Source organism: Peromyscus leucopus, chromosome 7 (genome assembly GCF_004664715.2).
Source record: "Peromyscus leucopus breed LL Stock chromosome 7, UCI_PerLeu_2.1, whole genome shotgun sequence".
NCBI lineage: Eukaryota > Metazoa > Chordata > Mammalia > Rodentia > Cricetidae > Peromyscus > Peromyscus leucopus.
Genome location: NC_051069.1, coordinates 22360756 through 22384377, shown reverse-complemented (window position 1 = coordinate 22384377; position 23622 = coordinate 22360756). Strand labels below are relative to the sequence as shown.

General features: G+C 45.1%; 1 protein-coding gene across 1 annotated transcript; it reads right to left on the bottom strand.

The window, feature by feature from the left end:
• Positions 1–13351: 13351 nt before the first annotated feature.
• On the bottom strand, positions 13352–23614 carry Sdhd (succinate dehydrogenase complex subunit D). Its single transcript, XM_028864903.2, has 4 exons — positions 23507–23614; positions 20082–20198; positions 18131–18275; positions 13352–14262 (listed from the first exon to the last, which is right to left on the bottom strand). The coding sequence occupies exons 1-4, from the start codon at positions 23556–23558 to the stop codon at positions 14097–14099; spliced, it is 480 nt and encodes a 159-aa protein (XP_028720736.1). The 5' UTR covers positions 23559–23614; the 3' UTR covers positions 13352–14096.
• Between the last annotated feature and the right edge of the window lie 8 nt (positions 23615–23622).

Below are 23622 nucleotides of genomic sequence, written 5' to 3'. Positions count from 1 at the left end.
TTCAGGTTCCAGCTTCTAGGAATCAAACTCAGATCATCAGGTCTGCATAGCAAGCGCCTTTCTCTGTTGGGTCGTCCAGCTGACTGCGTTGTGTGCTCGCTTAGCCATTATCGTTCTGTCTCACTGTGAAAAGGTTGAGCAAGTCAACATTATCGGGTGGTTCACGCTGCCTTTGACCCCAGGCTCCAGCAGCTCTGACACCTTCTTCTGGTCTCTGTGGGCACCCCCGCTCACACACCACACACACAGACACACACACACAGACACACACACACACACACACACACACACGTTTAAAAGTAAAATCTAAGCACAGAATACACCTGACAGCAACTTTATTTTATCATCCCTGGCCAGGGCGCCCCGGTCTGTTTGGAGTTAGGAAACTGAAGGATTGAATTCTACCATTTGCTTTCTTTCTGTCATTTCCTTGAGACCCAATCTCCCTATGGCCTTAAATCCAATCCTCCTGCCTTGACACCCCCAGTGCAGGTTTTATATGCAGGCACCACCATACGTTTTCTGTTCTCTCCCCTCCTCTCCTGACTCCTGATGGCAGATGCTTAAAGAGTGGGGTGGAGTGATGTGATGACAGACACTGGGTTTCGGAGTCAGACATCCTCATTCTGAATCTTGTCCCATAACCTAAGAACCAAAATGAACAAGAAATATGGGCACAGATGCACTCTTTCTGGGCGCTCAATGGCCAGGCATATACAATGGAAACAACAGAAACATCTCTTCCGGAGGGTAGCTGTGTAGATGAGAAAGATCTTGGTGGCATACAGCACTGGAGTGCTTTACACTTCTCCAAGTGTCCACCACGCACTTCCAACTCAGCTCATCACTCATACATCACGTCTCAGACATGAGGCTTTCCCTCCCACATGAACTACCCACCCCCACATACCACTTTGGGTTGTTTCTCTTCCTGCAGACTCTCCTCTGGAGAAGGATCGCTTCATTGCCTTCTGCTCTGTTTCCTGACTCTTAGACATACATTGCTTTTTTTCTTCCTGTCTTCTCTCAACACAGGGGCTTTATAATTTAAAGAAAAAATGTTAGCTCATAAAAGCCTATTCTGTTTTCCTTGTTAGTTTTTCCAAATTTCAAGCCCTTGATTTTGCTGCACAAGAGAATTCTAATTTAACCTAGTGCACAGAAACAGCCACTCACAATTGGAAATCTTGTTAATGTCCTGACAGTTGTCAAAAAACTACACAGCTGACTAGGCTGTAGTCACAGCTTCGGGCAGCCTCAAAATTTGACCTTTGATTTTTTTCCCCCTCCAGTGGTGTTTGAGATATTGGTTCATGGCTGGGCCTCTCACTCTCATGGTGGACTGGTTATGTTTGTTTGTTTGGTTGGTTGGTTTTTGTCTGGATCTAAATTCAGTGTATTCAACAGAGCTCATGTCTGAAAACTAGAAAGTAAAAACAATAAATGGCAAGGGCACTATAGACAAACTTCTAAACGATCTTATTAAATAAAAAACACGGAGCCAGATATAGGGGTGAAAACCTGAGAGATCAGGGAAGTAGGGAGAGCCACAGCTAACCTCACCTCACCAACTCCGCAGCTGCAGCTCCCGAAGGTCAAGCTACTTCTTGTCTACCCATGCCTATATGCCTTACTGTTCTGCCATCTGATTTGCTCTCTCTGTCAAGCTAGGTCACTTCCTCTTCCTGCCCAGCTCTGTCACTTCCTGTCTGTCTGTACAGACCTACAGACCTCCATGGTTAACTAGTGTTGGAATTTAAGGCGTGTGCCTAGCTCTGTTTCCAGTGTGGCCTTGAACTCACAGAGATCCAGACATATCCCTGCCTGCCAAATGATAGGACTAAAGGCGTGTGCTACCATTGCCTGACTTCTATATAGTGACTGGCTTTTTCCTCTGATCTCCAGGCAAGTTTTATTTTATTGGGAGACACAGTATATTGGGGGACACAATACATCACCACAAGTCACTGAAAACATGAAGCTTGAGACAAGAGCCCATGAGGCTCATATACACATGAATATATACACATACAACACACACACACACACACACACACACACACACACACACACAAAGACTGATTAGAGTTGCTGATAGGTTGTGGTCCAGTTAGTCCAACAATGGCTGTCTACCAACAGAAAGTCCAAGAATCTAGAAGTTGCTCAATCCATGATGCTAGATGTCTCAGCTAATCTTTGGTACACACCTGATCTCAAAGAAGCAGGCTCTAATGCCAGTGAAGGAATGGATTTACCAGCGAGTGTAAGGGTGAGCAGTCAAAAGGGAGCAAGCTTCCTTCTTCCATGTCCTTTATATAAGCTGCCATTAGAAGGTGTGGCCCAGATTAAAGGTAGGTCTTCCCACCTCAAAAGATATGGATTAAGGTGTATCTTCTCATCCCAAAATATCTGAATTAAAAGTTGGTCTTTCCCACTTCAAATGATTTAAAGAAAAATTTCCTCTCTGGGTGGTGGTGGCATATACCTTTAATCCCAGCACCTGGGAGACATAGGCCAGCCTGGTCTATAGAGCGAGTTCCAGGACAGGCTCCAAAACTACTTAGAGAAACTCTGTCTCCAAAACAAAAAAAAAACAAAAAAAAAAAAAAAAAAAGGAAAAAAGAAAGAAAGAAAGAAAAATTTCCTCACAGATGTACCCAGCCACTTGGGTTTTTGTTATTCCAGATACAGTCAAATTGACAACCAAGAATAGCCATCATAGGCTCTTAAACTGAAAGAATCTCCAAGATGTCTTCAGAATTATTAATTCACTTTGTTGTAGCTTTTTTATTTAAAAAAAATGAAGATTTTTTTTCAAAAATCTTTCAGATGTTATACTCTGAAAACAATCTATTTTTAAGATTTTATTTTAATTTCTAATGTATGTATATGCATAGGTGAGTGTATACATGAGTTCAGTGTCCATGAAGGCCAGAGAGGGCATCGGGTCCTCTGGAGCTGGAGTCCCAGCCAGTTGTGAGCTGCACAGTATAGGTGCTTGGAACTGAACTTCAGTCCTCTGCAAGAATGGGAAGCATTCTTAACTGCTGAGCGTCTCTCCAGCCCCACAATATGTTTAGTATCAGAAGCACACAATATTTTTAATATCAGGAGCTGGAGAGACGGCTCAGCAGTTAAGAATGCTTCCTCCTCTTCCGAGGACCTGAGTTCAGTTCTTAGTACTCACCTCTGGTAACTCACAATGGCCTGTTAACTCCAGCTCCAGTGGGGATGCAGTACTCTCTGTTGGCCTTTCTGTGCACCTGCACACACACACACACACACACACACACACACACACACACACATACACACACACACACACACACACACACACACACTGCACAATTAAAAATAAAATAAATCTTTTAAAAAAAAAAGACCATAAACAAACATAGAAGCAGGGAGGCTAAGATGTAGCTACATTAATGGAGTACCTGAAATATGCACAAAGAACTAGGCTGGACCCCCAGCACTGCATAAAACTAACCACCATGGTACACTCCTGTAATCCCAGAACTCTGGGGGTAAAGGCAAAAGGATCAAAAATTTAAGGTCATGCCGGGCGTTGGTGGCGCTCGCCTTTAATCCCAGCACTTAGGAGACAGAGCCAGGTGGATCTCTGTGAGTTCAAGGCCAGCCTGGTCTACACAGAGTTCCAGGAAAGGTGCAAAGCTACACAGAGAAACCCTGTCTCGAAAAACAAACAAACAAACAAATTAAGGTCATTCTCTAGTATTATAGCAAATATTGAGGCAAACTTTGGCTACATGAGACCCTGTCTAAAAAAATAAAATTTAAATTAATATATATATATATATATATATATATATATATATATATATATATATATATATATATATATCAAGACACAGTCTTAGGTCTTCTAAAAATGCAGTAAGAATAAAAACAAAGGCCAGGCAGTGGTGGTAAATGCCTTTAATGCCAGCACTTGGGAAGCAGACTCAGGCAGATCTCTGTGAGTTTGAGGCCAGCCTGATCTACAGAGTGAGATCCAGGACAAGCACTAAAACTACACAGAGAAACCCTGTCTTGAAAAAAAAAGGGGGGGGGAGGGAGGGAGGGAGAGAGGGAGGAAAGGGAGGAAGGTAGGAAGGAAGGGAGGGAGGGAGGGAGGGAGGGAGGGAGGGAGGGAGGGAGGAAGGAAGGAAGGAAGGAAGGAAGGAAGGAAGGAAGGAAGGAAGGAAGGAAGGAAGGAAAAATAAAAACAAGGGGGCTGGAGAGATGGCTGAGAGGTTAAGAGCACTGGCTGCTCTTCCAGAGGTCCTGAGTTCAGTTCCCAGCAACTACATGGTGGCTCACAACCATCCATAATAGGATCTGATGCCCTCTTCTGGCCTGCAGGGATACATGCAGAGCACTCATACATAAAATATAAATAAATAAAATGTGTAAAAAAGAATAAAAACGGGAGAAGCCCCACTGCCAGGTGAGCCTTCACTGAAAACATGTCACCCAAGTCTCGAAAACAAGAAAGATTTTAAGAGACACATGTGGGGCTGGAGAGATGGCTCAGAGGTTAAGAGCACTGACTGCTCTTCCAGAGGTCCTGAGTTCAATTCCCAGCAACTACATGGTGGCTCACAACCATCTGTAATGAGATCTGGTGCCCTCTTCTGGCCTGCAGTCATATATGCTGTATACATAATAAATAAATAAATCTTAAAAAAAAAAAGAGAGAGAGAGAGAGAGAGACATGTGAGCAAGAACTCTCCTTCATAGCTTATGAATATGGAACTCCTCGGAAGGTATCTGTGAGGTCAGAGGGCTAATTGACACACTGGAGGCCTAAATCATAGACTGTGGAGAAAGAACTCAACACTTTCTATGTTTTAATTTCTTCTCTGTGTTCTCACCATTCTGAAAGTGGTAGAGACTAGATTTTAGATCTCTTAGGGTGCTCCTTTGTCCAGAATTGTATCTAAATTCCATGGGGTAATACTAAGGTACCAGAGATGGGATGGCTAGGGAATCTAATCCTCCGTTATCAACACACTATGGCATATGCTAAGATGTTACTTCCTTGTGGTCTCTGGCTGGCTGCTCACAAAGTTGCTATTTAGCAGGCTCTCACTCCTGTCCACCGAACCCTTTTAGGAGTTTGGCTGTCTCCACCTGTGTGGTTGACACTCTTGGTCACTGTTCTAGGATCCATTTTTTTTTTTTTTTTTTTTTTTTTTTTTTGGTTTTTCGAGACAGGGTTTCTCTGTGTAGCCCTGGCTGTCCTGGAACTCACTTGGTAGCCCAGGCTGGCCTCGAACTCACAAGGATCCACCTGCCTCTGCCTCCCGAGTGCTGGGATTAAAGGCGTGCGCCACCACCGCCCGGCTTCTAGGATCCATTTTGCCTCCTTCCTTATGTATGCAGTTTGCTCGGGTCAATGGTGTTGATTGACAGAGCTACCCTCTTGCCTCCCAAAGCCACTGGCAGAGTTCCATTCACTTGGGCACACCTCGATGACATTTCCTAATATACAGTGGTCCTTTGAGGGCGAGTGTGGGAAGGATGTTGGTCCAAATCAAAGTTAAGTATTTTCCCATGGTTGAGAGAAGAGAAATTCCTTTCTGAACAGGAATGGGTGAAGCCAGGAACTGATGTAGTCATTATTTGCTTAATATTAAATCATTTTGTACTGCAAGTAGGAAAAGAGCCAGCCTTAGGAGAAAGTCAACACCCAGAGGGAGAGCAAGGGAGCCAGTGCCTGATAAAATCCCTTCTGCCTCTGATCTTTTAACACGGAGCATCAATCAGCATTAACTGGACTTCCTATTGCTGTTATCCAAGAGCTTCCAGACTAATCCAGTCAGCCTTAGGAATGCTCCGTAGAATACTGAATGTCCCGGCTTTCTGGACTCTGCTGGACTGCACTGAGGAAGTTCAGGTCTTAGCTGCGATCCACCCCAGTTTCTTTTACACGGGGGCTCCACTCCGAAGACAGCTTAGGGGTCCTCTATTTTTGTGTCTAGTGCACAGTGAGGAATGTCAGCCTCCATCTCAGCCCTAGAACTCCACAGGGAAGCGTTCATTGGATCCTCTCCCACCTCTGCCCCAGACCTGCTTTTTCAGGGGGTGGCTGAGTCTGCACAGCCCATAAATCCACATCACTGGTCTCAGAATTACACGCCATTTGGGTCCTTTAATGTTCTGAGGCTGGACTGTTGGTACAGTATAGAGTGAAATGGGCACATGGAGGGGGTAAAGGCAGGATAATCAGAGGTTCAAAGTCATCCTTAATTACATAGCAAGTATAGAGCTAACCTGGGATAGATGAGACTTTTCTTGGAAAAAGAAGAAGAGGAAGAAGAAGGAGGAGGAGGAGGAGGGGAAGAAGAAAAAGAAGAAGAAGAAGAAGAAGAAGAAGAAGAAGAAGAAGAAGAAGAAGAAGAAGAAGAAGAAGAAGAAGAAGAAGAAGAAATTTAAAAAAGGGGGGGGAGTTGGTGAGAGGGCAGCTTGCTTCAGGGCCTGGGACCTCAGTTTGACCCCCAGAACCCACATGGTGAGGAAAAGAACCAACTCCTGTGAGTCGTCCTCTGACCCCCACGTACTTGTTATGCCTTGTAACATGGCCAGGTGTGCAAATAAATAAATATAATTCAAACATTTGCAAGCCTCCAAAGCTCTGAAGTCCTGAGGACCCTAGTCAAGAGCCTAGACTGTCTGTGCTGAGGGGCAGAAGGCGATATCTGCGACTTATGCTTTGTCATTTATCAGTGGCTGGTAGCCTCAGAATCTTTCATGGTTAAAGATTTACCATAGAAAACAGAATGCCAATACCTTCTGGGCCAAGATCGGTGAGGTCACAAGTGCAGGCTGCACAGGATGTGCAGAACCAACACGCTGGCCCTGCCTGGTCAGCATTCCTCTTTCACCTTGATAAAACACTGCACGCCCAAGTCTTCCAGTAAGTAACTGGAAAGATGCCACCTTCTTTCCTAGCACCTGGACATGGATAGCTGAGCCTAGGCAAGGGACCAAACGTGCCCATATTAAATGCCTGTTAGATGCCAAGCAACCTGTCATTTACTACACAGATGCCCACAAATCAAGTTCCTAACTCCAAGGTCAGGCTAGTCTCAGGAAGGTGTGCACAAGTTGCTTAAGGAAGCAAAGAAGCCTGAAGGTTAAGCCTAAGACAGGGTTTCCTCACTTTTCTAGGTAGACATTAAGTCATGTGTTGTATCCTTTTAGTAGTAGTAGTAGCAGTATTAGTATTTACTAGTATTAATAGTAGTAGTAGTATGTTTGTGTGTGTGCATGCACACACATGCACCTGTGATTGCATGCTTACCATGATTCATGTGCGGAGGTCAGAGGACAACTTTTAAGAGTGAATTTTCTCCCCCTCCACCATGTGAATCCTGGGGGTTGAGCTCAGGTCACCAGGCTTGGCAGCAAGTGCCTTTACCTGTTGAGCCTTCTCACTGACCGGATTTGGAACTTCTGACCCTCCTACCTAGTCTCCGAAGTTCTAGCATTACAGGCATGTGCCACCATGCCCAGCCCAGCTATGGGTTCATGTTCACGCTTGCATAAAGGTGAACTTTATCTTATTTGGAAGTTATCATTTAACTACACAAGAGAGGGAGAGGTGATCTAAGTCAGTGGGATAAAGTGAGGACATGAAGAAGACAGGGTTCTCTAGTAAGGTGAGGGGCTCAATCAGAAGTCAGCTCCCCCAAAAGACTCCAAGAGATCAGTTCTTTTTTCACAGCTGTTGTTCTTATGGGTTATAGCATGCATATATGTTGGGGAAATACAATTAAAAACAGAATCTCGGGGCCGGAGAGATGGCTCAGCAGTTAAGAACATTGGCCACTGCTCTTTCATGGGACCTGGGTTTGATTCTCAACACCCAGAGGACAGCTCCAGTACCGGGGGATCTAACGCCCTTTCTGGGCTCCCTGAGCATTGCACAACACCCATATACATAAAATAAAAATAAAGGAAAAAAATTAAAGCCAAAATCTTTGGTCAGGGAGAAATGACTCCATGGGTAAAAGCATTTGCTACCAGGCCTGACAAGCTGAGTTCCATCCCCAGGAAGCACATGATGGAAGGAGAGAACAACAAGTTGTCTTCTGACTACTACACAAATGTGAGCCTTCCACTCACTGAAAAAAAATTAAATGAAGACATCTTAGCTGGCAGATACAACCCATTACACACATTGCTGAGATGAACCATAATTAATCCTCAATTAAGAGGTCTTGACAACTTACTACCCACAGTCACCCTAACTTTACTAAGTGTTCTAGTTTCACTGTTTGCTGTGAAGCAACACTCCAAAAAAAAAAACAACAGGGGTGGGCGGTATTTGCTTACACTTCCAGATCACAGCTCTTAATGAGGGAAGGCAGGGCAGGAACTCAAGGTAGGAACCTGAAGGCTGCTTCTTATTTATTACTCTCCCCATAAACTAACACTCTGTGTGTGTGTGTGTGTGTGTGTGTGTGTGTGTGTGTGTGTGTGTGTGTGTCTGTGTGTCTCCTCCCCCACCCCCGTGTATATGTGTATATGTGTGTGCGTGTGTATATGTGTGTGTGTCTCTCTCTCTGTGTCGCCTCCCCCACTCCCGTGTATGTGTGTGTGTGTGTATGTGTGTGTGTTTTGTGTCTCCCTGTCTGTCTCCGTCTCTCTCGTGTCTCTCTCTCTCTCTCTCTCTCTCTCTCTCTCTCGTGTCTCTCTCTCTCTCTCTCTCTCTCTCTCTCTCTCTCTCTTCTCTCTCTCGTGTGTGTGTGTGTGTGTGTGTGTGTGTGTGTGTGTGTGTGTGTGTGTGTGCTCACGCACGCTTAGGCAGGGTCACCTATAATCCCAGGCTGATCTCAAATTCACTTTGTAGCTGAAGAGAACCCTAAACTCCTGATTCTCTTGACTCAGCCTCGCAGATCTGGGATGACAGGCATGAACTTACTCAGAATGAAACCTGCTAAAGGTGGGTTAATGCCTCAACCTAAGTCAGGCAACAGCACAATCTCAGACTTCCGCTTTCCAGGCACCCATTACACTTGCAATTAATTAGCTGAGAACTTAGATTTTTAGAGACAGGGTTTCACTATGTAGCCTTGGCTGGCCTGGAACTTGTAATGTAAACCAGGCTAGCCTTGAACTCACAATGATCTGCCTGCCTCTGCTTCCTGAGTGCCAGAATTGAAGGTGTGAGCTACCATGCTGGGCTCACATGGGTTCATGTTCACGTTTGCATAAATGTGAATTTTATCTTATTTGGAAGTTATCATTTAACTACACAAGAGCAAAACAAAACAAAAACCGATGCTCAAATTCTGACCCTTGAACCTGAAGCCCATCTCTTTGTCCCATGGCCAGGCCACTAAGATCAGGCAAAACCAGGGATCTCAGTCTTGCCTGTCAAATGTCTGATTTCTCCTTCTCAAGATATAGAACATCCCATTCTGGGTAGTGGTGGTGCACACCTTTAAACGCAGCACTCTATGAATCTCTATGAGTTCAAGGCCAGCCTGGACTACCAAGTGAGTTCTAGGAAAGGCGCAAAGCTACACAGAGAAACCCTGTCTCGAAAGACAAAAAACAAACAAAAAAAAAAGAGCACAGAACTAATTCATTCCAAATCACCTCCAAATTAGAACTAAATTCATTCCAAATCACCATCTCCCCAGAAGAGTCTTGCCACATCCCTGGGTCCTCGTCTTCATCACTTTCCTTCACATTGGCCGTCACAACCTTCCTTGTCATTCATGCTGGTGACACACAGGAAGTCCCAACAGAATGGAGCACCTGGCACGGTTGCTGCAGCTGGTTCAGTGCCAGCTTTGCTTCTGCTCACTGTCTGCAGCTGCCAAACCGAGCCCAGTGTGGAGACTCCCGGTGTCGTGGGAATGACCCACAGAGAAAGCTCCACTCTCCTGGGACTAATACTTTTTCACTAGCTTTCTGCGCTCTACTGACTCACTTCTCTATAAGACGTTTATTGACCAGGACATAGTATAACCCTTCATGCCAACAGAGCCTGTAGGAGGGGCACACACCTTTAATCTCAGCACTTGGGAGGCTGAGGCAGGTGGACCTCTGAAGTTCAAGGCCAGCCTGGTCTACAGAGCAAGGTCCAGGACAGCCAGGGCTACACAGAGAAACCCTGTTTTGAAAAACAAACAAATGAAAGGCAAAACACTTAATGCCATCAGAATCCATCTTCACTTTGGACAGAGCTAAAATTACAAGACAGTCAGAGAAAAGCTTCCTCCTCCTCTGTTTCATCTTTTTTTTTTTTTTTTTGGTTTGTTTTGGTTGTCGAGACGGCCTCACCATGTAGCGCAGCCTGGTCTCAAACTCGTAGTTTTCTTGTCTCTGTCTCCCAACTGCTGGGATTACAGGCATGTGCCACCACATCCTGCAAAGGCTGCTCTTAGTTACAACAAATCTGTTTTTATGTGTGTGCGCATGCATGTGTATCTGGTGCCCTCTTCTGGCTTCCAAGAGCACTATCCATATATATGGAGATATATATAGATGATATAGATATAGATATATAGATATATATGAAAGTGTATCTGGTGCCCTCTTCTGGCCTCCATGGGCACTGTCCTTAGGAAGAGCGTTTGCATGCGCGCGCGCGCGCGCGCACACACACACACACACACACACACACACACACACATTCAAGCAAAACTCACATACACAAAATAACAAATAACTGCACCAGGTCCTCTGCATGTGTTATGGCTGTTATCTTGGTGTTTTTGAGACTCCTGACAGTGGGAGCAGGCATGTCTCTGACTCTTGCCTGCTCCTGAGACTCTTTTCCTCCTGTTGGGTTGCCTTGTCCAACCTTGATATGAGGGCTTTCACCCTGCCTTATTGTACCTAGTTTTGTCCTGTTTGGCTGTTGTCTCTTGGAGACCTGTTGCTTTCTGAAGAGGAAACAGGGGGAGTGGACCTGGGGGAGAGGGGAGATGGGGGGCTAGGAGGAGTGGAGGGAGGGGAAACCTTGGTTGGGATGTATTGTATAGAGAAGAATCTATTTCCTATTTTAAAAAAGTTTGAAAAAAAGACGTGGTTTAGAGGAGGCTCCTGATGGCTGGCTCAGCAGGTGACCGCAGCTTGGTGCTGTGCTCCAAGACCTGAGTTGGGTCACATGGAGAAGAACTGACTCCTTCAGGTCGCCTTCTGACCTTCACAGGAGTATGGCCCTCCCTGCATCCCAACACACACAAAATAAGACTTAAGGGCTCTTTTAGGCCCGCCCTGTGGTCAGTCACTGTGTGACTAAGAAGACACCGTTACTATTTATCGCTGTCACTTCCCCCTCAGCTTCGTGGCCAGGAAGGACTCGCTAACAGCATTACAGCCATCAGCTTGCCTTTGAGCTTTGCACCAGGCACAGCTCGCTGGATTTACTGTTACCAGTTTGCTTTTAGCTTTGTGGTCATTTTGAAGGCCCTGTCACTGGATCGCCTTTGACCTTGCAATTGGTCACCACCAAGTGTGGAGCCTTAGCACAGACTTCAAGGCCACTGCTGGCTCACTTTGACCCTGGCCACAGAAGGCCGCACTGGAGAACGACAGAGGCAGCTGGCAGGCTTTCCGCCACAGTGCTTGAGTCTGCCTTCTTAGCTTGTTGTTATTACATTTATTGTTTGTTTGTATGCGCTCAGTTTGAAAGATGCTCAAATTCAGGTTGTCCTGATGGCAGTTAAATACCCTCACCTGCAGAGCCTTCTCATCCACCTCTCATTTTTAATTATATTTTCCTTTGGGGGGTGTGGTTCACGTGTGTCATGGCACATCTGCAGAGGTCACAGGACAATGGGAGTCATCTTTTTACCATGTGATTCCCTGGGAGCAAACTGAGGCTATCAGGCAGCCAGCCCCCTTTACTTTTCCAATTCCCTACAGCACTGTCCAAGGTATTACTGCCCACTGATCATGTCACCTGACATACTGCATGCATGCTGACACACTCATGCTGCACACGGTGCCTGGAAATCAGTTGGCCCTGTCACTTAAACACTTGCCAGCCTTGCTGCCCAGCAAGTCCCTGGGGAGTGAAATGTCCTTAGTACTCATCAGGCCTTGGAGTTAGTGTAGCTAGAGAACACCCTAGTACTAACATAGTTCTAATACCTACTACTCAATCTTCATATTCTAGTCGTACTTAAACTGCCTGTTTCTGCCTATCACGAGTCCTTTTGTATTGTGGCATTCTATGTGAATTACTTATTTCCTAAGCCACACATGTTAAAACTCATCTCTGATTCAGAGCTGTGGATACACCACTTTTAATTACTTAAGTGTTTTTTTTTGGGGGGGGGAGGGGGTGTTAAGTAATAATTTCACTCTGTAGCCCAAACTGACTTGGAACTTACTGTGATCGATGCTGGCCTGAAACTCATACCAATCCTCCTTCCTCAGCCTCCCAGAGGACTAGGATTACAGGCATGCAATCACATATAACCTATAAACCACCATACCTGGCACAATAGGGTTTTTTGTTTTGTTTTCTTTTGGTGTGTGTGTGTGTGTGTGTAAAGGGTTTCTTTGTGTAGCCTGGGCTGTCCTGCAACTAGCTTTGTAGACCAAGCCAGCCTTGATCTCACAGAGATCCACCTTCTAATTGCTGGGATTAAAGATGTGTGCCACCAATGCCCAGTGTATAAGAGTTTTTTGTTTTGTTTTTTGAGACAGGGTTTCTCTGTGTAGCCCTGCTGTCCTGAAACTCACTTGGTAGACCAGGCTGGCCTTGAACTCACAGAAATCTGCCTGCCTTTGCCTGAGTGCTGGGACGTAACAGGGTTTTTTTGTTATTTTCTGTTTTTTTTTTTTTTGGGGGGGGGGGAATTGTTTGTTTGTTTGTTTCCAGGCAGGGTTTCTCTGTATAGCTTTAGAGCCTATCCTGGAACTGGCTCTGTAGACCAGAGTGGTCTTGAACTCATATAGATTCTCCTGCCTCTGCCTCCTGAGTGCTGGGATTAAAGGCATATGCCACCATCGCCGGCAGGGACACAACAGTTTTAATGACTAAAACTAGAGCCAGGCAAGGCAATACACAGCTCAGGAGACTAGACAGAATGGCTTGAGACCAGGACTTTGATGCTAGCCTGAGCAACAAACTAAGACACCATCTCAAAATAAAAGAAAACAAGTGAGTTTTGTGGTTCACAACTATAACCCTAGCACTTGATACCTGTAACTCCAGCACTCGGGAGGCAGAGACTGCCACAAGTTTGAGGCCAGCCTGGTCTACCTATAGAGTTCCAGATCCGATTAAGCCTGTAAGACTCTTATCTCAAACAAACAAAGCTTCCAAAAAACTAGACACCATGGAATACTAGCACATAAAAAAGTACAATGTATATTCATTATATAATATTTTATTTAAAAATTTTGCTTTTTCAGAGTCTGATTTCTTATGAGCGATTCCCACAGTGGGAAAAACACTTTAGTACTCAGTCTCTTACTTGTGGATAGCTTATTTCTGCACCAGGGACACTTATCTGAAGAGTAAGCCTGTTTGGAATCTATCATATTTTAACCCACCCACAAAGGAGAACTCCCTAAACCAAACTTCTTTAAATTCACCTTTCCTCGAATTCCTTCCCAAGACTTAAGAAAAGCCAGTAATTGGAGACATCAGCATCTCTGATTTGAAGTTCCCCAGATGTTCAACAGCTGGTGCCAACTGAACAGAGCTCCAAATGGAAGACTTTCCAAAATCATGCAAAGTCTATGACTCACGAATGAACAGTCCTCCCTCCCAGTCCAAGTAGAGAAGTCTCCTTTTATCCCAACAGGAAAGAACTGAACTCTCAAGAAACGGTAGTTAAAGGCAACATGAGTTCGTGAAATGTGCAGTTACACCATGGGTCTTGTGAGCAGGAAGCCACCAACGCAGTGGACTATGGAACCCAGACTCATGACTAGTTGAACTTAACTCCTCTCAAACCTTTTCCTCAACAAATGAATTCTGAAAATAACCATGTAATTACAAGAAATTCTGCCCACCAATGGACTTATCCTTCATTTCCCCCTCACTGTGAGCTGATTGGCATCGACAGAGCAGAGGCAAAGAGGCATACAATCTAAGGTGCTGACCGAAGAGGTCAGAGCTTCCACAGCATGGCAACCGCTCTGCAGATGCCTACATCATGGTAGTTGAAATAGCAAAGCCCAGCAAAGGTCAAAGCCGAGAGTCCCAAGAGGCCTGCCTTGACAGCCTTCTGCAGCGCGTCCCCATGAACGTAGTCAGTCACCACTTGTCCAAGGCCCCTAAAGAGAAGAAAGTCACAGCACAGGACAGTTAGAGGACATACAGACAAGTCATGACCCCACTCACCCCAAAAGTCAGACTCAAAACACAGTCTTTTTTATCTCTAACTCCAGTAACTGTTTGCCTCTTCCAGGGGTTCTGTGTGACCACTTTCACAGATGGAAATATTTCTATGCTTGAGATAAGTAGTCAAAGCAACTCATGGTAAAAAAACAAAAAACCAACAACAGTGGAAACCAAAATACAATCGAGAGTTGCTAACATGTAATAAAGAGAGCTCATCCTGTGGACTTAATCTCCAGAGCCCTTAGACAGTAACTAAATGCTCCTCTGTCTGTAAACTCTTCTACAGTATTCACTCCTGCAGCGTTTACTAAGCAGGTATTGGATGCCAGAACATGTCACCAATGCTAAGGGTGCAATAGATAACGGGATGCTCCCTGTTTAGAAACAGACATTCTAGTGAAACAGAAAAAGGTAACCATATGCAGCATGAGGAAACGCCTTAGGAAGGGTGAGTTGAAAGAGAACACCCAAACGGAAGTGACAAGGACCCTGGCATCTCTGAGGAGCAGTGAGGAAGTTAATGAGGCTGGAGTCTGTGAGTCAAGAAAAAACCATAGCAAAGCAGGGCGGACTGCAGTGTCCAAAGGAAACACCAGGTTTGCAGCACCAAGTATCCTAAACAAGGAGTGACCTGACTTTACATTTCTACAGCAGTTGGCTTTGTTTGTTTGTTTCTGTGGGGGTTTTGTTGTTGTTGTTTTTCTTTGAGACAGGGTTTCTCTATGTAGCCCTGGCTGTCCTGGATCTCGCTCTGTAGACCAGGCTGGCCTTGAACCCAGAGATCCGCCTGGCTCTGCCTCCCAAGTGCTGGGACTAAAGGGGTGCATCACTGCCGCCTGGCCAAATTTCACCTTTTTAAGAGTTTACCATTCAGTTTGTTAGTCTAGTCAGAGTTGTGAACTATCATCACTATTTCTAGAACATTTTCACACACTCAAAAAGAAGCACTAGTGATTAGCCCACTCAATACCCAATCACTGATCTCCTTGTTTCTATGGATTTGCCTAATCTGGCATTTCATATAAATAAAACCATGCCGACATTCCCTTTGTGTCATACGTTTTTTTAGCATGCTTTTGCTCTCAATGCTCATCCATATTACAGCACACCTCAGTACCCCACTCTTTTATGTGGCTGTACAATACTCTATATTCTATTTTGGCCACAGGGATGGTTTTCACTTTTAACTAATTTAAGTAATGTGATATGACATTCTTGTATAAGTTTTAATGCAGACACATTTTGTTTTCTTTTTTGTTACGGTTTTGTTTTTTGAAATGAGATCTTGCTATGTATCCCAAGCTGGTCTCAAATTTGCTATGTTGCTAAGGATGACTTTGAACTTCTGATCCTTTTGCCTCAAGTGCTGGATTACAGGCAGCACCACCATGCCTGGAAAGGTGGGGAGAGAACACAGGGTATCACAAATGCTAGATAAAGACTATAACAACTGAGCTACCTGACCAGCTCTGTATCTGTACTTAATTATAGGAGGGAAGAGGAGGAAGGACACAGGCACAAATAGTAAACAGATGATCTAACACATGAGGAGGTCGCGAGTGCTCTTAAGAAAAACAAGGCAAAGATGACAAATGTGAGAACTGAGTGAGTGGTTAGGGAAGGCTCTGCTGAGTGCAGTGTTAAACATCTACGACGGGAGCAAGCCGAGTACATAACCAGCAAGTTTCAGACAGAACATGAAGAGAGTACAGGGTCCCCAGCACATCTCAAGAACAGTAAGAAAGCCAGTGTGCCTGAAAGAAGCAGCTGGAAATGAGAGGTGTGTGTGTGGAGGAGGTGGAGAAGGTGGACATGGTGGTGGTGGTGGTGGTGGTGGTGGTGGTGGGTGTTAAAGACTCTTAGGGCAGTCTTTTGTTTATTTTGGTTTCGTGTGTGTGTGTGTGTGTGTGTGTGTGTGTGTGTGTGTGTGTGTGTGTATCTATATAATATTTATATCGATTATACATATTTCTTTTTATTTTACATTCTTTTTTGTTTGTTTGGGGTTTTGTTTGTTTGTTTGTTTGTTTTTGAGTCAGGGTTTCTCTTTGCGCCTTTCCTGGAACTCACTCTCTAGCCCAGGCTGGCCTCGAACTCACAGAGATCTGTCTGGCTCTGCCTCCCAGGTGCTAGGATTAAAGGCTCATTCATTGTATTTTATTTTGCTTGCATGCATGTCTGTTCAAGGGTGTCAGAAGCCCTGGACAGACAGGTGTGAGCTGCCATGTAAGTGCTGGGAACTGAACCCAGGTCCTCTGGATGAGCAGCCAGTGCTCTTAACTGCTGAGCTTAACTGCTGAGCCACCTCTCCAACCCTTTATTTTGGTTTGTTGAGACAGGGTCTCACATTGGTGCCCAGGCTGAACCTGAACTCACTATATAGCACAAGATAGCCTTGAACTCAAACTGATTCTTCTACTTCAGTAAATGTGGGGATTACAGATGTGTTCCACCACACTTGGGAATTTCAAGCATTTAACAGAGACAAGGTCTCACTGTTGTTGTCCTGACTGACTTTGAACTAGCAATCTTCCTGCTTCAGCTCCCTAGGATAGGACTACTAGACATCTAATACTACATAAAGAGTCTGTACAAAACTTGAAGAATTCTTTTAGTTTGAGTAAAATGAGAGAGAGGTTTGGAAAGAGAGTACTTATCCCACTTAACATTTTAACAGGATCACTGGGGCTGCTGTATTGGCATCAAACACAAAGGAGGTCAATTTAGAGGTTACTGCTGCAGCCGAGGATGGTGACCAGATATGGGGCTTGAATAAGTCAGAACACACTGGAATGACAGTAACTGACACAGCATGAGGAAGAGCCAGGTGTGGTGGTGCACACCTGCAATCCCAGGACAAGGGAGGCAGAGGTCTCTACGAGTCCAAGGACAGCCTAGACCACCTACTAAGTTCCAGGTCAGCCAGGGCTGCAGAGTGAAACCCCATCTCAAAAAAGTGTACAGGAGAAAGGCTAGACTTGATGACACAGGTCTGTGACCCCAGGATGGAAGGTGCAGACAGGAGGATCAGGAATTCAATGTCATTCTTGGCTCAAAAGACACTGTCTCAAAGAGAAAAAAAAAAAGGATACAGGAGGAACAGATTGGGAGACAATCAGGAACTCAACTTTACAAACACTATGTTCAAACTGCCTACAAAGATTATTAAAATTAAGACAGCAAACAAGCAAGATACATGCAGAGCATGCTGGTTGTTTTGAATGAAGATGGCCTCCACAGGCCCACATATTTGAAAACTTGGTCCCCAGTTGGTGGAATTCTTTGGGGAGGATTAGGAGGTGTGGCCTTGCTGGGGGTATCACTGGGGGAGCCTTTGAGGTTTCAAAAGACTCTCACCATTCCCAGTGCTCTCTCTCTGCCTCCTACTTTCGATGTGAGCTCTCAGCTATGGCTGCAGAGCCGTACTTGCCTGCTGTCACGCTCCCCACCATGAGTCATGGACTCACCCTCTGAAACTGTAAGCCCCGAATAAAATCTTGGTCATAGTGTCTTCACAGCAATAGAAAAGTAGTTAAGACAGAAGTACATATATGTAATCCCAGCACTTGAGGCTGAGTCAAGACAATTTCAAGTTTAAGGCTAGCCTGGGCTACCTGACTCAAAAACAATATTAATAAACTACCCACATACCCAGATTTATTTGATCACTATTAATTGTTTGTGTGTTTTTAAGTTTTCTAGAAGTCTTGAGAATTTCAATCAGTGTTTTCTTCATAAACAGACAGACAGGCTTGCAGCAAACAGACCAAGCAGACAATGCAGAGGGGCTGTTGTACTTGCCAGTGACTGTGCAGGGAGAGGGCTGCAGCCAGGGAGTAGTCCACCACAGAGCAGGGACTGAAGTACCCAGCGGGAAGCAGGCCCAAGAGCAAAACACTGACAACCCTCTCGCTGGTCCAGTGGAGAGATGCAGCCTTGGAACCAGCTACAAAAAAGAGGAGATTCATGGAGTTGAGAAAGAAAACTTCAACCTATCACATGACTACTCAAACAATTAGAATGATAAATAGCATACACAGAATATCCATCTTGAACATAAATCACATGGATTTATGTTCAAGATGTGTCTCTGAGCACAAAACACACTTTCTCACAGGCCAGAAGGCAGGCTAAGTATTTGTGGAATTAAGGCAGTCTTGGGCTTCAGTGAAACAGGTATCTCATGGATGTAATTTGGTGACCACTAATGGACCTCTTTAAAATAATAATGCTAATAACTCTAATCTTTGGGGAAAAAATGTAGTATGTTCTGAAAACAGCTTAAACTAGCCAAATGAAAGAGAAGCACACGTCTAAGGATACCTTTTAAGGGTACAGTCCTTCTGCCCTTTGCAATGCAGTGAAAAACAGATGAGACACAAAGGCTGATTTAGACAGGTGAAAACAACACAGGCTCTAAGTATTTCTTTTTTTTTTTTGGTTTTTTTTTTTTTTTTTTTTTTTTTGGTTTTTTGAGACAGGGTCTCTCTGTATAACAGCTCTGGCCGTCCTGGAACTCACAGAGATCCGCCTGGCTCTGCCTCCTGAGTGCTAGGATTAAAGGCGTGCGCCACCACCGCCCAGCTCTAGGCATTTCTAAGAAGCTCTAAACTCCTTAGAGAACCCGACAAAAGGATGGAGTTCCTACTCAGAGAAATGCATTAAGACCTATGCATACAACTTTGGGGAACTTTCTTCAGTCCCATGTACTTCAGAATCAGTCTGCTAAATCTAACAAAGGCAGAAAAACCCAACTTAAGAATTAGGGAGGATTGAAAGGTAAAAAATAAAAACCAAGACGCTTTACAAATACTGATCTCAGCCCCAAGGCGGCTGAGGCACGACGACTGTGCCAGTCTGGAATACACACTGAGTACTAGGCCAGCTACAGTGGGAGACCTACCTCAAAAGAATTCACAAACCACAAAAAGGCAAATAAAAAAGTATGATTTCAGGAAGAATACTACAAGTGTGAGGCTAGCCTGGACTACAAAGCAATTTTCAGACCAGTCAGGACAAAATAAATATTTCTCTCTCTGGACTTTAAAAATGGAAATACAGCTGGGTGGTGCTGGCAACGCCTTTAATCCCAGCACTCAGGAGGCAGAGACAGGCAGATCTCTGTGAGTTCAAGGCCAGCCTGGTCTACAGAGTGAGATCCAGGACAGGCACCAAAGCTACACAGAGAAACCCTGTCTCGAAAAACAAAACAAAAGAAAAAAAAAATGGAAATACAGTTAACTCATTATTCATGTTCATATCGTCTAATGTGAATATCCACACAGTATTTATCTAGGAGATTCCACATGGTTTTAATCAACCTGGAAAAATTCCAGCTATAAATCCACGATTCAGTCCACAAGGTAAGACTTTACGCAGGCTCCTCTCCATTGGCTAAACAAACCAGTAACTAGCTACAGTGAACAGACTTTCCACAGAGCTGTTCCCTTGACAGTGAAGTTAGGCCAGAAGAGTCTCTGCGAACACAAATGGCACCACTCATGTCTGCACTGTCTGCCCAGGGGTGTGAGCTAGGTCTTTATTTACTAGCACACAGGAGAGACTCCTGGGGAGACACTGAGGCCCTCTGAATGTGTGACAGTCAGCCCAGGTGAAGATGGCTGAAGCACCAGTGACAGTCCACAGCTGTCTGAACTCCAGTGCCCGGAATCCAACACCCACGCAGGCAGAAGACCCTACACCTAAAACAGTAAATGAAACTGTTCACAGAGCGTCGGCAGAGAGGACCTACAGTGGTGCCTTGGCGACAGGTGAACGTGCTGTGTGCCGTGCCATCCTGGGGTAGGCTGGTCCTGGAGAAATGCTGAGACAGAAGCAGGTTTCACCACCCGGCTTCGGAGTAACAGAGCTGAGAAAGAAAGACAGGGAGCATGAGCACTTCCTGGCAGGACCGACAGGCTTCCTAAACTACCATGAGCATGCCACTCAAACTTTTTTTAAAAAGGACTTACTTTTTTAAAGGACAAACTTTATTGAAAGGTTTTATTTTTACACGTATGAGTGTCTTACTTACATGTATGTCTGTGTACCATGTACATGTCTGGTGCCACAGACATCCTTCCCCATAACTGGCATTCCACACCTCCCCTAGAGCTAGAGTTATAGTTATGAGCCACCATATGGGTGCTGGGAGGAGAAGGCACGTTCTCTGGAAAAGGAGTCAGTGCTCCTAACCGATGAACCATCTCTCCAGTCCCAAACCTTTTTTTAAAAAGAAAAAAGAAGTCTGTGCTGGGGATGTAGCTCAGTTGTTTACTTGCATGCATGAGGCTATTTCCAACACCACATATAGCCCCAGCCCATGAGAAACAGGAGCTGAAGTTCAAGGTCACCTTCACCTTCATATGGAGTTGGAGGGCAGCATGGGATGACACGAGACCCTGTCTCAAAAACAACAAAAATCTGCAGACTCCTACTAATGAATCATGAGTAAAAGGGCCTCTTGGATTTCATTTATTAAAAAACTGGTGGTCTCTTGTTCCTTCATTTACTCATCTAGTTATCTAGTATTAACTGCAATCAAGACTGTTTCACAATGGAGCAAGAAAGATAAGCACAGAAGTCTTTGCCCTCAAGATATTCAATTTAGTTGAGAAAGCTCACCTAGCGCCCTCTTCCTTTTCAAGACCGAATCTCACTGTGTATTCCTGAACCCCTCCCTTTTGATCCCACCTCTTGGTTAAAAAGACAAACTGATGTTTACCCAGCTACATCACAGATTAGCCACAGGATGACAAGCAGTTAAGTCAAACGGCTCTCTAAAGTTCGGTTTCATTTGCAGAAGGAGAATGTTCTGGTTTGCTTTCTGTAACTGTGATAAATACCATGACCAAAATCAATTTAGGGGAAGAGAGGGTTCATTTCAGCTTGCACTTCCAGGTCACACACAGTCCATCGTTGAGGGAAATCAGAGCAAGAAATCAAGTAGGAAGCGAAGCAGAAACCACAGAGGAGTGCTGCTTACTGGCTTGCTCCCCGGCTCACAATCAGCTAGCTTTCTTACTTAGCCCAGGCACAAGTGTCTAGGATAGTGCTGACCACAGTGGGCTGGGTCCTTTCACATCAACTATCAATCAAGACAGTTCCTCACAGACATGGCCAAAGGTCAATCTGAGGGAGGCAAATCTTCAGTTAAATTCTCTTTCCAAGTGACTCTAAGTTATATCCAGTAGGCAAAAACAAGCCAGCACAGTCAAAAACTGCATTTACTTCATAACACTGCTCAAAACCAGGCAACATATGCAAAGGTTTAATGAGCTCCAAGAATGCTAATTGCATACAAACAGAAAAAAAAAATTAATAGTTTCTCTCTCTCTCTCTTAGAGGTGGGGTTTGTTTTCTGAAACAGAGTATATCACTTTGTAGCCCTGGCTGGCCTGGAACTCTATGCAGACCAGGCTGGCTTCTAACTCAGAGACTTGCCTCACTCTTTCTCCTTGCCCCTGACCTTGAACTTTCTGATCCTCCCACCTCCACGCTCTAGAATCACAGGCCTGTGCAAGCATTCAACTTTGGAGGTAGCCTCAGCTGCCCCTGCTCTTTCTTCCTTCTCTTTCCCTGCTTCTGTGAAATGGTACCCAAATCATCTGTACTTCCCAAACATTCAACCGTGGAACTTGTTTTTAATACTTACTATGGTCTGTTCCAGAAATCCAGGAATAGCCAATAGCCAGTCAGGGATTTCCCTCCTAGAAGTCACCAAACCTACTGACACATCTCCTTAACATTTCCTGAGACTGCCTCCTTTTCCTTGTACCTTCCACGCTCAGGACTTCCCCAGCCTGGCCTACCACAATAGTGCCTTATCTCATCTCCATGACTTGCCTCTAAACCTGATCTATTTCCATCAAGGCCATCTACTACACTATTACTAAACAGTAAGTTAGGCTGAGAGTATATAGTTTGGCAAAAGGGCAATTACTTAGCATGCATGAGATGCTGAATTCAAAAGAAAAAGACTGCCAGGCAAGGTGGTGAACATCAGCTACTTAGGAAGCTGGGCCAGGGCAAGTTTCAGGCCAGCCTAAGAAATAATAACAACAACGCCGGGCGTGGTGGCCCACGCCTTTAATCCCAGCACTCGGGAGGCAGAGCCAGGTGGATCTCTGTGAGTTCGAGGCCAGCCTGGGCTACCAAGTGAGCTCCAGGAAAGGCGCAAAGCTACACAGAGAAACCCTGTCTCGAAAAAACCAAAAAAAAAAAAAAAAAAAGAAATAATAACAACAAAAATAAACCTAGACTGCAAACCTATCAAGCCTTTCAATGTTACTGCCAACCTGAGCAATAAAGAAAAACTGTAACTTCGGAACAGAATAAATAAATGCTGTGATTTAGTTCTATTTCGCCTTTCTAGGCTAACTTCATACTTTGGCTTTCGAAATATTATTTTACTTGTTCCACTTTATCTCACACTGCGCATCTTTCTTTCCCTTCCCCACTGCTTTTGCAGCGCTCAGTTGCTAACTATAATGTACTTCTCTGCAGAACGAAGACAGGTTAGTCCTTCCAAAACAATCACCCCAAACTTTCTCTGGACTCATATTAACAATGTCCATATAGCACAACAGTTTTTGCTTTACACTATCTGTACCACGCCCCCCCACCCCCACCCCCCGAATTCTGTGAGGGTAGAAATTGTTTTATTCGTGTTTCTATACCAGCCTCTGAAGCGTTTTGTATCACCAAAATGCCTGGTTAAGATGATTATCGAAGCCCTGGGTGGCGGTACATGGCTGTCATGCCAGCACTCAGGAACCAGTCAGGAGTCTGCTGGCAAGCTCTAGGTTAGCCTGGTCTACATGGCTAGCTCGAGGAACGATGGCACTACACAGAAAGCCGCTGTCTCCAAACAAAAGATAATCAAACTGATTCCTTCCACCTACACTCAAACAGGAGGCTGTGAAAACACCTTAGCCCGGCAGCACCGCCGCAGCCCAGAGGCTGCAAGTACCAGCTGGGGAGAGCCGCCACCAGGGACACACTCGGGCCTTTGGGCTACAGCGGTCTGGGCTGCGTCCGCAGATCCAGGCGCCTCGGGGGCCGAAGAGGAAGTCCCTTCCCCTCCAGGCGCCCCACCACCCGGCGATCGAGCCCTCGCTCCTTCCCTCCCCCTGCTCCAGGCCGCAGCAGGGACCTCTGTTGGCTAAGACACCTCACCTCGGCCTCCTTGGCCACTGCAGAGGACACCGAGCTTTAAGAGAACCGCCATGTCGTTTAGGAGGGCTCAAGGTCACCCAACAACCCGGAAGCAGTTATGCAGCGAGTCCCGCCCC